The sequence below is a fragment of the Dermacentor albipictus genome, chromosome 2 (genome assembly GCF_038994185.2).
Source record: "Dermacentor albipictus isolate Rhodes 1998 colony chromosome 2, USDA_Dalb.pri_finalv2, whole genome shotgun sequence".
Lineage (NCBI taxonomy): Eukaryota > Metazoa > Arthropoda > Arachnida > Ixodida > Ixodidae > Dermacentor > Dermacentor albipictus.
In genome coordinates, this window is record NC_091822.1 from 136371468 (window position 1) to 136386103 (window position 14636).

Sequence of the window (14636 nt, forward strand, 5' to 3'; positions counted from 1 at the left end):
TGCAGACTCGTACCTTTCCGTCCCCTTACCTCCTCCACCGCATTCATCCCGCCATTTACCTTTCTCCCTCTTGTAAATTCTGTGTCTCTCCCAAAGCAGACTTAAACCACATCATGTGGGGGTGCCCTAAGCACCCCCTTCCCCCTTTCCTCAAACAATTAATATCTAGTGAGGAGCAGTGGGAGGCTGCCTTGCGCAGCTCCAGGCCCGATCTTCAGGAGGCCATCCTGGAGTGGGCTGAGAGGATAAAGGAGGCCTACTTCAAGTAGTTCCTCCCCCCATCCTCTATTCCATTGCCCCCTTCCCTTTAAAGAGGGATAAATAAAGTTTTTCATCATCATCATCATCGAAGCATATCTCGAACACGTTTTATCGCGTCGTCATCATCTCGGCTCGCAACTTTTGCTGCAACGTGTTATTAGTGCGAATAGAAATTACAATGCTAGCGGCATCAGAAGCGGGATGCGTGAGTGGCGTGACGGCTTAAGTTGTACGTGCGGCTGTACATAGATGACTGCCTTCATTATCTTCTATAAGCCTCGTTCAACAGCGCCATAAGCGTGCTACAAACCCGACTAAAGATCGTTCTCCCTCACCCTCGTGATTAAGCGCAAGGCGAGCGTCGTAAATCCCCCTAATGACCGCCGTGGAGCTAGCTGCAGCCTATTGTCGATGGTAAATGCTCGCGTAAAAGCTTTCTGCAAAAAAAAAAAGAAGCTACCGGCGCCTGAAACCTCTTTCGTGAAAATTACATTGCTCGCTAAAATTATTCAGGCTTAAGCCATTTGATGGGGCCACTTCCGTTTAATTCTTGTGGAAAGCGGGGTATATAATCTCTGTGATCACGCATATGCATGCAAGCATGTTCAAGGAAACAGAATCGTATGCTGTTTTCCTTTTCTTTTCGTGACCGAACGAACGAAGTTGTTATAACTTCGCAGTTCATCACGCGCGAAGTATTCATATTGAAGGAAAACATGCCTGGGCGCACAACTAACTTGAAGACCTGCTGTGCAGAGAACTTCTCCAAAGGGCATCTGAACTTAGCGGAACCGTAGCCATCAATCAATAGTTAGAAAGAACGAGGAAACGTTTTCCGCGTATAAACAGCGGTTTATGTCTAAATGCAAGCCGGCCAGCTTGTTTGTTTGTATGCTCTTCCTTCTTTTTGTTTTCCCAACCGAGGCCGCATAATTTTAACAGGGAGCACTAAGATGACTCAGCCGGCCCTGCGACAAACGAAGACACGCTTGAACACGTCCACAGCTTCCCGAATCGGGAGAGAAACTTCGCCCAGTCTACGACGTATACCTCCAAACAAGTACACACAGGCGCAAGTAGTCATCCGCCCGACAAGCGTCCAATGCCCCCAAGGACGACAAAGTGCTCGAAACAGGACGCTCGCGCATTGAAATGGAACGTGTTCTCATGCAAGAACCTCGATAGCGATACAGAAAAAAAAAAAACTGCTTCCGTCGAACGGAACACGCTATACCCTTGCATTTCGAACACACAACCGGCATCTGGTTGGTTGTCGGGCGGTTGCATCGCGGCCGGCCTATAGGGAAACACGGTGATTCCCGCACGTTCGCGCTTCGCACACCCCGTTTCCCCGCCCCCCGCATCCTCCGCGGTAATGAGGAAACTTCGTGAATGACCAAGGAGGGTCGGCCGTGGAGAGGGCGCTTTGGGGAGCCAGGGTTGACACGCGCGCGGGGGGGATTTGTGGAAAGGGCGCGAGACATTCCTTGTTCTGGCACGCTTTGCCCTCGCGTCGACTCCGGAGGTTTCTCGGCCATTTGCATCTGGTAATTTGATTTGCCCCGCGACGCGCCAGGCGCGCCCCTTCGCGTGCCGACACGCGGCGACCCGCATGACAGGCAACGGCTGCGCGTGTGTTTCAGTAATGATACTCCCGCGGAAAACAAAAATAAGGAAGGAAAAGCGGTGGCTGTGTGTGAACGTTCGAGGCCGGTTCTCGGAACGCCGGCTTGTTTGTCGAAAGCTCTCCCGGTTCGGTAATAAAGCGCGCAAGGTTGAAAAGGAGAGCGGATTTAGGCTCACGTATCCTCGTTCATGCACCGTCTATTGAGGCTGAATGCGGGACCCTCCTTTGCGGTAAGCCTCCGCTCCTGGGTATGGAAACTCGTTCTCTAATAGACATCCCGCGTTCGTCGCGAAACCCCCGTGACTGGGCAATTTGCAAGGCGTTGGACGTTAATCACTGCCAAATTAATCTCGAGGCGCTTTATCCCTGCATGCGGAGCGAACTGCGCTCCGCCGATTAGCGGATTAGATCGTTCTCGCCGCCGGATGGTCGATCCTCAATCGTGGTCAGGCCAGGTGTCGCAAGACCTTTCCCAAGATGTCTCTTAAGCAGCCTAGCACGTTATTATAAGGATCGGCAGCATTGTGGCTACAGGAAGTAGCCTGAACCTCCGCATTGGGCCCATATATACATTTGTATGTTTTTTTTGCTTGTTTGTTTGTTTTTTGTTTGTTTGACATTTGACAGTGTAACAACTTCGTTGCTGTTAATCATGATCGTACGAAGCATGTATTTTGCAACAAGTCTAGGTTGGCATTACTTCAAAAGGGAGTTCGACTCACTCAGACAAAGAAACAATGAAATCAAGGAGTACTATATGTACTAGTCTTCTCACTTAAAAGGCATGTTCCCACAATTTCCATAATTTATTTTTCTCTATGCGACATGTAGAGCAAGCATTACTGCACAGAATAAATTGGCACTCCCGCAAAACGGTCATCCAGCCGCATTGAATTGATGGGCGTTTACGTACCAGCACTGCACAGCGTAAGGGCTTTGACCATCGCAGCAGCGCAGAGTTATGCGGAGTTCCTTGACATGCGTCCAAATTGCAGTATACACCCTCGCGTTTCAGAACCACGATGTGTGACATTAGTAACTCAAAGTGAGTGGTGTCACAATTCTTGTCAGCGGCTCAGCTGCTACAAGTGCCCACATTCATTCTGAATAGAGAGAGTTCACAAGCGACAGACGTTCTTACTGAAAGAATTGCACGTCAACGACGACATGGTGATCGTAGGTCTGTAATCATATACTGGCATTAACAAGCAATTGAAGGCTGATGCGAAGCTACGTGCCGAGACAGCGGGTCGAATTGTCAAGAGAAATGGTTCTAATTTTTCCCCTCACAATATGTTAAATAAAAAAAAAGTTATAAACATTCGCCACACTTAAGATTCAATATTCTAAATTGAAAGCTCCCAACCAAATTCGTCTCAAATTTTCAGTCCTTTCTCACTCTTTTTTTTTCTTTTCACTGGATTTCGAAAAAAATAATGTGCCCTGAACGAAGAGTTCGCGGTTACGGATGAAGCCATTAGGTTAAGAAACATAACAAAAGAATGCGTTTTCCTCGCACTAGGACCTTTCACAAGCACTGAAGAGTTGTGTACACGCAACTTCTTTTGATCTAACCGACTCATTGATGCTTATCAACCAAAATTCCGCATGCATGCGGCAGCCCAAAGTCAAGTGCACTGCACCAGAGAACTCACTTTTCGACGCCATACCTCAAGCACATATATTCGGCTCCCTATGTACGAACTCCACCTCCTCCTCAAACACTACGTAATAACTCAGCGATCACGCTACTTTTACTCCTCCTTCATTAGTACGATAGCATTCATTGCATTGCCCAACCACATAACTGAATCTCAATGGCTGTCTGGCATTTTGTAAGTAGCTGCCGACTCCACGATGACGGTACAAAGTCTCAATTCCTCGACGGTGTTACAGATAATTAATTGCGTTTTGAGTATGGCCAGCCAAAATGCGCATCCAAATATAGCGCTTCCTCAGCCTGAAAAAGGAGACCCGTCAGGTCAACAGGAACGAAGGTGGGGGTCATGTGCTGCGGTGCTTTGAAGACTGTAAAATGACTGTTTCGGTGAAAGCTATCAAAACGCAGGGGCACATGCTTTGCCCTCTTGTTCCTTCAAGTCCTAAATGGACTCCACTTTTGGCAGCACAGCCACAGGGGTGGGCACGCGTCAGTTGTATCTCACATCGCGCTGCTATACCAAAAACCCGTAGCGGCACAACCTCCGCAGTAGTTCAGATGGCTCTGACAACATAAGAGATTGAAGAGCCAGAAAGGCATCGTGTTTTGACTTAACGGAAACTTATATACGATTATACAGGCGCGAGGGTCCCAGCTAACGTTAGCCACGTTGTTCAATAATAATAATTATAAAGATTGATTGAACATGGTGCACGACACGATTTCAGCCCCGTAGATGTTGTAGATGTATCTTTCAACTTCATTTTCTCATGTTGTTTCTATACGTTGAACAGCTTGGTTAAGGTTAGCATGGACACATTGATGTCGTGTAGCCATTGCTGCAAAGTTTTTCGTATTTTTTCTCGCAGACGCCTGCCTGGAAGACCCACGTGTGGCAGAAGAAGGCGGACGACCAGCGACGGCATTCCAGGAAGTTCCGCTTCAAGGACATTGCCAGGCATGTGCTAAACTGTCGTTTTACGTGGTTGACGTTTAACTCGTGCTCGTGGGTGGAAAGCTTGGCTTTAAAAGACAATTCGAGCTGTCACAGCGTAAGTTGCGTTCGTTTGTTACGACGTGTCGTAGATCCGTCATCACTTCAATGCAGCAACAACGGCAACAATACCTTAAGCCACTCAATCTAATTAATTTGTTTAGACCTCGCGAGGAGCCTTCTCAGTTACTGCATGAAATTTGAATGCAACGCAGAAGTGATGTAGGTTGTCCGTACGTAATCATTCCGCAGTTACAGTATTTTCGACTGAGTGAAATCTGAATTCGGGACGTACGAAACAAAGCATCGCGTGTGTGTGTGTGTGTGTGTGTGTGTGTGTGTGTGCGTGCGTGTGCGTGTGCGTGTGTGTGTGTGTGTTTGTGTGTGTGTGTGTGTGTGCGTGTGCGCGTGTGCGTGTGTGTGTGTGTGTGTGTGTGTGTGTGTGTGTGTGTGTGTGTGTGTGTGTGTGTGCGTGAGAGAGAGAGACTAATGATTTTTCTATATGGCGGAACGTGTATCCAAACCTGTACTTATGCTCCATTAATCTGCATCACAGCCTTATGCTTCTTTGTTGGTCAACGGTAACGACGTCGACCAACTAATGACACAGGCTTCATCTGCAGATGCCGTAATTTTACTGGGGCCCTCCCCACGTTTGCTAATATTGTCTCTGTACAAAACGAGTCTCAGCCAGATCAATCAAACCGCATTCACATGCAGGTTACGTATAATAATGCTTGACCTTTCCATTAACTAATCACATGTGTATCATCCTTGATGATATTCCAGTGGCTATGGTGCTGCGCTGCTGAGATCGAGGTTGCGAATTCGATCTCAGCCGCTGCGACAGCGTTTTGATGGTGGTGAAATGCAAGAAAAAACGTTTGTGTACTTTGATTTAGGTGCAAGGTAAAGAATCCAGGTGGTAAAAATAATCCGCACTCTCTCCACTGCAGCACGTCTCATAATCAGCTCATGGTATAGCACGTAGAGCTCCAGGCCCTTCTTATTATTGTTATTTTATTACATGTATAGCCGCATTTACATTTACGTTTGCTGTTTCCAGCGTCACAGAACAATTAAGGGTGGAAACCTCGTCAAGCTACTAATATAGCAGCTTTTCTTTCTATACTAGGCATTTTCGTTCTTAAGAAAAAGTGCTGAATGAATTCACGCTGATGTAGAAACCGAACATCTAACGGTTAGGCATCACATTCATGCACGAGCAAAGTGAAGTAAATAATCTGATAACCGGGTGCCGTCGTCATTGCTCAAGGGCTCACCGTTATCATTCGACCCACAGCGCCGTGAAGTTCACCTCAGCCATGTATGGCAAAGCCCTGGCAAAGCGCGTCAAGGCGAAGATCCTGTACGCCACCGAGACGGGAAAGTCCGAGACCTACGCCCGTGTGCTATGCGACATCTTCCTGCACGGTTTCAACGCGTCGGTAAGACCCCTCAAATAGATCTGTGTGGCTACGTATCCATACGTACATATAGGTCGATTTTCTTTGTTGAGTACTCTAATCAAACGACATGTATGCAGCTTTGAGAACGTAATATGAGTAACGGCTACGATTAGTCTCTAAAACATCCTTTGCTGCTGAGTCATCTGAATATGATACCCAACAATTGCATTTCTCACATTTATAGCAGGAGAGACGTTAAAAATGCTGGAGGAGAGTCTTGTTTGCTTAGTGAGAGCAGAACGACTAAAAGACTTGAAGGACGAAGACGTTTTATCGTGCCCATGGCGTTGCGGAGAAGTTGCGTGGCCAGTAAAAACCATTGAATGATTAGAAATACCATGGTGTAAGCTTGTGTAAAAGCAATGTCAAGGTGTATGAGAAGACTTGTGAGCAAACAGTTCTTGTTGAGGCAAGCGAAAGCACGCAAACATTTTAGCAAACTTGTCAAGTTGACACTAGAAGCTAATGCGGTTGTTTTTATAGCTTCTGCGGTGAACGTCGGCATCAGCGTAACCGAGTGAACGAGCAAATGATGAAAGAGCGAACGCCGAGCGCAGTGGGGGATGAAAGACGCGAGGAGAAATGCGGAGGAGGAGGGTGCAGCGGAACCGCGAGGCGAAGAGCGGGGGAGAAGGGTATGGGGAAAGTGTGAGAAGAAAAGCGTAGTGTGGTGACGATGGCTACGAGATGGCGCCAGAGTAGCGCGCGTCGTCTGGGAGGTCCGTCTGCGGCGGCTGCTGTGAACCCGCCCACGCGTCACCCAAGCGCTGCCTCTCGCAATCTCCAGATTATCGAGGCAATCGCTCCACCCTTCGTCTCGTTTGCAACGTGCCCCGCGAGACAGACTGTCCGCGCCAGCCAATATATCTTGAAATGAAAACACGTATAGAGCTGCGCTATACTTTCGCATTAGGCAGTATCGTAGTTGTCTGTGGTTTTTTTTTTTGTCAAAGCCTATATGGAAGGCACTAAAGAAACGGGATTTCTGGTTGTGTCCAAAAATTCAAGTCGACATTATTTTCTCGAAATCATTTCGATATGATGTTTCATGTAACTGGGACGATGATTCAGCACTTGTATAGTTTTTGACTTCATACAGCTTTCTTTGCGGACTAACTTTCACTCTCTGATAACTTCGAGTGATTTGGTAATCTCACTGACATCACGGCGTTTCGCGTACGTACATGCCTTGCACTGCTGCACCTTCATTGTTTCGAAGGTTCTAAACTATTTTGCCTTTAGCGTGCTTCCTTGCGTCTTCTCCCAGGTCGAGTGCATGGAAGACTACGATTTCGTCAACCTGGAATTCGAGCCCCTGCTACTTGTGATTTCCAGCACTTTTGGCAATGGCGAACCGCCCGAGAACGGAGAGGTATGTCCCCCGCTGGACTTTATGGGCAGACGTCCGCATTGGCTGCCCAGTCCTACGGAGCCTGTGAGAGACTGGGCCCATTTCGAAAGTCGATATTAATTTACAGTGCGAAAATATCAACGCGCGAGCGTGCACAGGAACCCCACGCAAGAATCACGTGACACTACTTGTGCTTCCTTCCTGCACCACATCTTGAAGCTTCGCGTTTGCCAGAAATAAGCACACTAAGCAGCTGCAGCGCGGCCCATGACAGCAATTGGCACTTACGTATCCATATATCTATTGATGGCACCAAAACTTTGCGAGGCTTTTCACCGCGTCTTTCTTTCTTTCCCGTATCTCTTTCACCTTTGTGTTTCCCGTTTCCCTTCGCGGAGCGAGGATAGCCAACTAGATGCTTTTTTGGGTAACATCCCTGCCTTCAGAAATGTTTCGACGAGGGTCATATAGTTGCTATGGCAGGATTTTATGGCGTAATATTGTCTGTTTGTAGAAGGCACACACAGGGACACTGACACGTAAGCGCGAAACGGATGTAGGCATTGCGCGCTGTCTGTGTCAAGGTCTGTATCCGTTCCATGTTTACTGTTTGCGTACCAGCGCAACTCACGCCATAAAGTCATCACTGCCTTCTCCCTCTCTTCTATCTCCGCCTCTACCTCGCTATTTGCAATGCCGCTTAGAAAAGAGGAAGCAGGCACTGCTCCGTCCAACTTTTGCAATTGCGACGAGGTTACTGAACACGTCTTCTTCCACTGCCCGTATTTTTGGCAATCAGGGACATTATGCGCGTGCTAAGCCCAACGTTCATTGGGCGACAAACGACCTGCAGAACAGGAGGTGCTCGTACGTGGGATTACAGCGTTATTCTCACAGAATGCTGCCAGAACCCTTTTATGTTCTTTAAGGACCGCCGAACCGTGTGTCCACGTTTGAGTGCACCACGCCCTCTATCGTGAGAGCGCGCGCATCACTACCTGACACCTTCAGCTCTAATTTCCGTTCTGTCCTCTTACCCACTCCGCTTTATGATGTAAGAAACTAGCAGGAATCTTGTAAGCATTTCCCCGTATGTTTCCACTTCATTCTTTTTATCTTTGTCACGCCGTTAAGCCGCCGTAGCACAGCGGAATTGCACGCTGTTTCTAGTAAATATGGCATTTGTGCCAGGCGAAGTATTTATCAGCGCGGATTGTTTTTATTTTTCTAGCATTTCAATCAAGACTCAAAAGCCTTCTTGGTACTTTTTGAGTCATGCTTTGCGAATAGAAAGTCCTTTAACCGCGAGCGTCACGGACAGTAGGCATATTTGATGAGCTGGGTATAAATACACGTCCTAATTTCCGTTCCTGCCTCCACCCTCGTCACTACTTGCTTTTTTTTTCTACGCTGTCGTTCTGCAGTTAAGCTGAATGGTGCATTTCCTCGGCTACACCTCCTGATTTGTTCTGAAAATATAAGACATGTAAGCAGGCGCGATTACCTTTAGAATGCAACTTGATGACTCTGCAATGCTCAGTGCCTTAAGCGAATGATGTCGCAGAGCCTTTTTAACTGGTGTATTGCACTTCTAATCCCCCTTCCTTTTTAATTCTGTACCATTGAAAAAGGTCTACGCTGGCAACTTGGCTCCCTGAAGCATCATAAGATTGATTGGCACTTAGCACAGACACACTTTTGTGACTCACAGTGAGCCATTAGGAAGCTGAAGGGGCAGAAATATGTTACGATAATTCACTCCACTGTAGTAATTTGCGGGTAAAGTCGGCTTTTTCTTTTGATCAAATTTACCATACCACTATATCTCTATAGCCATAGGTAACGGCCCGCTCTCTCAGTTTAAAGAGCCTTTTAACAAAACTAACCGTCCGTAAACCACCCACTCCGTATACGTTCCGCAAATCTGAGAAAACAACACTGGGCATGTAAGCTCGCTGTAGCTCAAAGTTCACAAAGAAGTCCACAAAGAAGTTCACAAAGAAGTTCACAAAGCCCCCGATCGTAATTTCTTCGAACAATGATCCCCTTTGAAATCATTTGCCCGTTGAGCTGAGGGTCATTGCCTCGCGTCTGCCTGTCGACCGGCTGTTTGTTTTGGCGCGGCCAGCGTCAACAAAAGCAACGCGACAGCGAAGGAACAGCGGCAAGAGATAGCCACGGGAAGGGGGATTCCCTGAATGAACGCGGCTCTATACGACGCGGGCCGTTGTCTCGCGTATCTCTTTCTGGGACGAACGCCGTCGCTACTGGAGGAAGGAACGGCCACCATAAAAACGGCACGCCCACTCTTATCCCCGTCGGCTCACGCAAGGACACAGCGCTAGAAAACAAAGGGGAAAAAAAAAAGAGCGTTTCTGAAAATGCCAAGCATCAAACGGGAAACGATAAAACCGGTAAAAAGCAAAGAAAGGAAAAAAGAGAACAAGTGAGGGAGTGCAGGAGGGCACGAGCTGGACGCGCCACGCAACAGAAAATCGACGGCGTCGCTTACATCTGTCCCCGTAGTGCCGTACTACTACTACCGTACAACTGAGCACCGCGGGCTCCTTTATCGATGAGCCATTCGTTCACGAGGTGGGCGGGCGGGGGCGTGTTGTATCGCGGGCGTTCTTCTTTCACCCCCCTTGATAAACGCGCCGGTCGCCACCTTCCTCCGCCGTCGCCTTGCCTCCGAGCCATGAGCGAACAGACACAAGCGATGAGCAATAAAAGTCGTTAACGATCAGTCACGTGATCGAAAGCGCGGCACTGCCGCCGCTGCCAGAGACGCGGCAGACAAAGTCGGCGGCGCAGTTCGTCTTGACAATGGCCTCTCTGACCTTCCTTCCCTCTCTCGTCGTCAAACTGACCCTCGGGCACTGCGGAGCGCGATCTTCATTGTCTCTTCTTGTAAGGCTTTGTGCACGTTAGTAGTGTCAATTTTTGTTATTTATATTGTTTTTCTTTTGCTTATCGCTCGTAAGATTACCGTGGTCCCCCTCCCACCCCACTCTACTATATCTTTTCGAGGATCTTTCGTACAGACAACAAATGCAAAACGTTTTTTTAGTCACCTATAGCTTTTTTTTTTCCTTCTTCTTCTCGTTATTTCCTCGTGCCCCTCTCCCCCATGTCTTTCAAACAGGTCTTCGCTCGAAACCTACAAGTCATGAAGAGCTGCAGCCCCTTCGGACCGGAGGGTACAACTCCGAGGTTTGTACTCCCAATGTCATGGCATCGTTCGCCCTTTTTCTTCTTCTACTGCTTCTTCTATATACTCGTCTTTCTCGCTTCATCCTGTTCGCTTCTCTGTACATTTTCTCCTATTCTCTATTTCCGGTTCCTTCTTGAGTTGTGAACGGAACAGTCGGCTTTTCTATATTTTTCTTTTCTTTCGATGGCTCTTGCTTACTTGACTCTCGAGCGAAAAAATGAAAATGTAGCTGCCTTCTGCTGTGTGCTTCATGCCGAGGCACTCTTCCTAGACGTCATGAATGTTTTAAGAAGCAGCGTGTAAAAAAATGAGAAGCGAAGCAAATATGAATACCACTCGGAGACACTTTCGCAATGCCAGAAGCACGATTTATTACTTGCTCTTTTCTCATAACTCAGTGATGTCATTTCTTTCTTTATTATTATTGTTTTTCTTGGTGCATCGCTGCGCGTGGCTTGAGCTTGAGCGATTAATATCGCGGGACGTCGCTGGCTGTTCTCTCCTTCTGGGAGTTTATTAGCATTTTTCGACGATTTGCATGAAGAATTTGGGCCTACATGCTACTGCGCGCCTGCGTAGCTCTATTAGTCGTCGAATTTTTCAGGCCCGCATTTCAGAGTAGCAAGAGGCCGGGATAAGATGAAAAGAACATTGGCCCCATGGGACCATATATTACCAACACTCGCGCATTTCTTCTTATTTCTAAAATTTTATTTGTATGCCTTTCCGAACGCGTCTATTATGCTACTACGAAACAGTACGGCTAGCACTGCTTCGAGGAACATATATGCGGCGCTTGCGAACTTACTTGCAACTAACCGTTCGTAACCTAGTGAAATTAGTTGAGATACTGTTCGGGCACCTTGAAACAAGCTCATCGGTAAAACATTTTTATAATTCAGAAATTTGTCAGCGGGGAAACTGCATTCGACGGCACAATAATATTCTGGGAAATCTTTGCGTGCTTCTCAAAGCAGCAAATTTGCACAATCGGGGCAAAATACTACCATTTGCCAAACGTTTCATTGTCAGACCCGTCGTAGCGTGTCTCACTAATATTTAGGTAATCGAGGTGGTGGCCTCGATGCCCTGCATAAGAAGAATGCCAACTGTCTCTCTGTTTACGTCATTCGGATTCAACAGCGTTCAAATTACGCAAATGTAAATAAAAGACGACAAAATAAAGTAATCGTGACATCGAAGTACCAGGGTCAGAGAGCAGAGAACTAAATGGCTTCATTTTTTTTTTTGAAGCGTTCGAGGTTTCATCATAGATGTAATCGTATGAAACTGCTTTTCATTTTAGCAATTAAGGCTCCAGTTCTCATTAAGATGTCAAACTGCGAGTGCGATTGCGCTAGTGTCATCGTAGCATGCAGATGAATCGAGCTCCGTCGTGGATGGGCGCAAAGACTTCACCGTTTAGATAATCGGCTTGCAAATCGTTAACTTGCCACAAAGACCTAAATTTGCTAGTTTTCATGTGACGAACACAACACGCGGGTTTCAACGTGTCCCTTAGGGAACTGTCACCGCGCACAGTTAGCCGGCGTTGTCCTCAAACAACGTCTTCTTTTTTTTTTGTCGTACACCCTGCCCCACCGCGTCAGCACTAGTTAGGTAACATGCTCCGCTCATTCACCACTGACTGCCGATGAATGGCTGATCCAACTGTTGCAGAACTTGTTCTGCGCGTATTTACAGTGGCGGGGGCCCGCTTTCGATGTGAAGAACGGATTACAACCAAACCTGCCACAAAAACAGCTGAGGGCGGTTACCCACATTGCTGCGAAGTTTTCTCACCATAGACCCTTACACTAACACCATGCTTTGTACTAGCTCTACTAGTGCCTGAATATGCGCGTCTTTAAGTAAAGAAAAAAAAAAGGCTTTAGTCTTCACTGACTTTTACGTCCGTGGTAGGCGCACTAACCACTCGCAAAAAGAAAAAAAAATGCCCGGGAGTTTTGCTTGCATTCTGGATTTCTTAATGATTACTAAAACTCTACGCCTCAGAAAACAGTATTCCTAAGTGTTCAATGTTCAGTGCTGCTTCAGTCATCGTGGTAGGCATAGCTCTCGACCGTGCCAAGCGTCTCACATTGTGATGTAGAGCTAAATAGTTATCCTAAATGAACAATGTAGAAATAGGATAATTTGTTTTGGCCTCATTGATTGCTATAGATCAATGCTGTAAACGCACTCAGCCGGCAGAAAGTTATGCTCGAAAATAAGTTGATTGATGATGAGGATGAGCACAGAGCCTGTAGATTTCCAAGATAAGTGCAATGAACAGATGGTGCTCACACCGAGTTTGGACACTTTACGGCTACTTCTTTCCCCGGTGTAACCGCCGCGTTGCAACTTCTTGCAGCTTCACATGATTTTTCAGCTTTCAACTAGTATTCATTGAAATCACAATCGAAAAGGTTTAACTATATGCTATATGCCAGTATGATACATACACAGGGTGTTTTTTTTTCTTTAAACAATGCAGTTATCTTCTTCAAAAAAAAAAAGAAAGCTGTAAGCGCAGTGAACGTAGTGGTTTTCCTTTTTTTGTTGTTGTCGATAGTGACTTCCTAGGCGACATGTACATACTAGGCCGCTAATGACGTAAGCTTCAGAAGACTAATTAACAAAGATTCATGAATTAACTTTTTATCAGTGCCTTAGAGGCGGTTGTTCGAATGGCGAATTTGAAGGCAGTCACGTTTTAATGCACTCTCGCGTTTAGAAATCTTTAATGTAGCATCTAAGTCGAGATACGTATCATCGAATCTCAACGGTGAATCCAGGTAACATCGAAACCGAGCCCCACGGGAGCACGCAAAAGGCAGCCCTGCCATCATTATATCAGACCGAAATGCCCCGTGACGAGGGAGTTTGAAACACAACGTGTCGGCCGGTCGCGCCACCTTCCGATACGACATGTTCTAAAAGACACGTTTTTTGCCGCAATTGAACACTCACAAAAGGAAAACACGTAAAGACAACACGGCCGCCCGTGTTGTCTTTATGTGTCTTCCTTTCGTGAGTGTTCAATTGCGGCAAAAAACGTGTCTTTTAGCGAGCACCAACTAGGCCAACAAGCAGTCTGTTACGACATGTTCTGCCTGTCAAGCATGTGCGGCTGTGTGTCGGGTCAGCTTTTGCCGCGTCATGCTATCGTTCAAACTTCGCCCCACACTTTTTTTACGGGGCGTTGCCGTCTGATCCGCAGCGGGACGCGGACGCGCTCAGACTCGGTATTGCCTGGATTGACCTTGCGAACTTGAAGATATATATATCGAATTAGGTCTTATTTTCAAGATAAAAGAAAAAAACTGGCGTGCATTAAAATGTTACTTGACTCAAAATTTGCCATTTGGACAACCACCCCCAAGGCACTAATAAAGAAGGTATTTATTGAATTTGTGTTAATGAATATTCTGAGGCTCACGTTATTAGCTGCAAAGTAGGTCCGCCTCGCCTCGGAACTCGTCTCCAAAGACGCCAGCCACGTTCGCTGCTCTTATTACGTTTTTATAAAAAAATCTCCATACCCTAAAAAAATGGCTGTGGCTTAGCTAAGGTTAAGCCCAGGATGCGAAGCATGCTAGCCTTTATTTTAGTTGTTGAACCACTGTTTAGCCTGGTGAACTGCTGTTGCTTGGCTATATTTGGTTCGGCGAGACGAAGAAACAACTCATGCAGGCGAGCACACGAGCTAAGACCCGGCTATGTAGCTACGTGGCCGCAAGTGAGCGCACGAGTTGAGCCTCCGCTTTTGCAGCTGTTACGACGTCATATGGTAGCTACGCGGCCGCGCGCGGCGCAGCAAGGAAGAGCGTGGTTGTGCGGCTAGTATGCTTCGCATAAAAAAAAAACACCTTGTATGATATTCATACCAAACACCATTTTTTAGCCACGACACGTCATGACCACATTCTGTACTCGTGAGATCAAGCCAGAACGATGTTACATGGCATGCTCACTCTGAAATTTGTGGCAGTGAACTTTCGTGAGCATCAACTTGTGGCACAGACACTGTGACGACATTTAGCGAGTATTAGCTACC

The 14636-nt window shown here is 46.9% G+C and overlaps 1 protein-coding gene across 1 annotated transcript in view; it reads left to right on the plus strand.

Moving 5' to 3' along the window:
- The window catches only part of Nos (Nitric oxide synthase), a 446097-nt gene that overhangs the window by 370001 nt on the left and 61460 nt on the right, over positions 1–14636 (plus strand). The window contains exons 11-14 of the mRNA XM_065451990.1: positions 4418–4506; positions 5846–5990; positions 7279–7383; positions 10508–10575. Coding sequence (XP_065308062.1) covers positions 4418–4506; positions 5846–5990; positions 7279–7383; positions 10508–10575 — 407 coding nt within the window. The remainder of the gene's footprint in view (positions 1–4417; positions 4507–5845; positions 5991–7278; positions 7384–10507; positions 10576–14636) is intronic.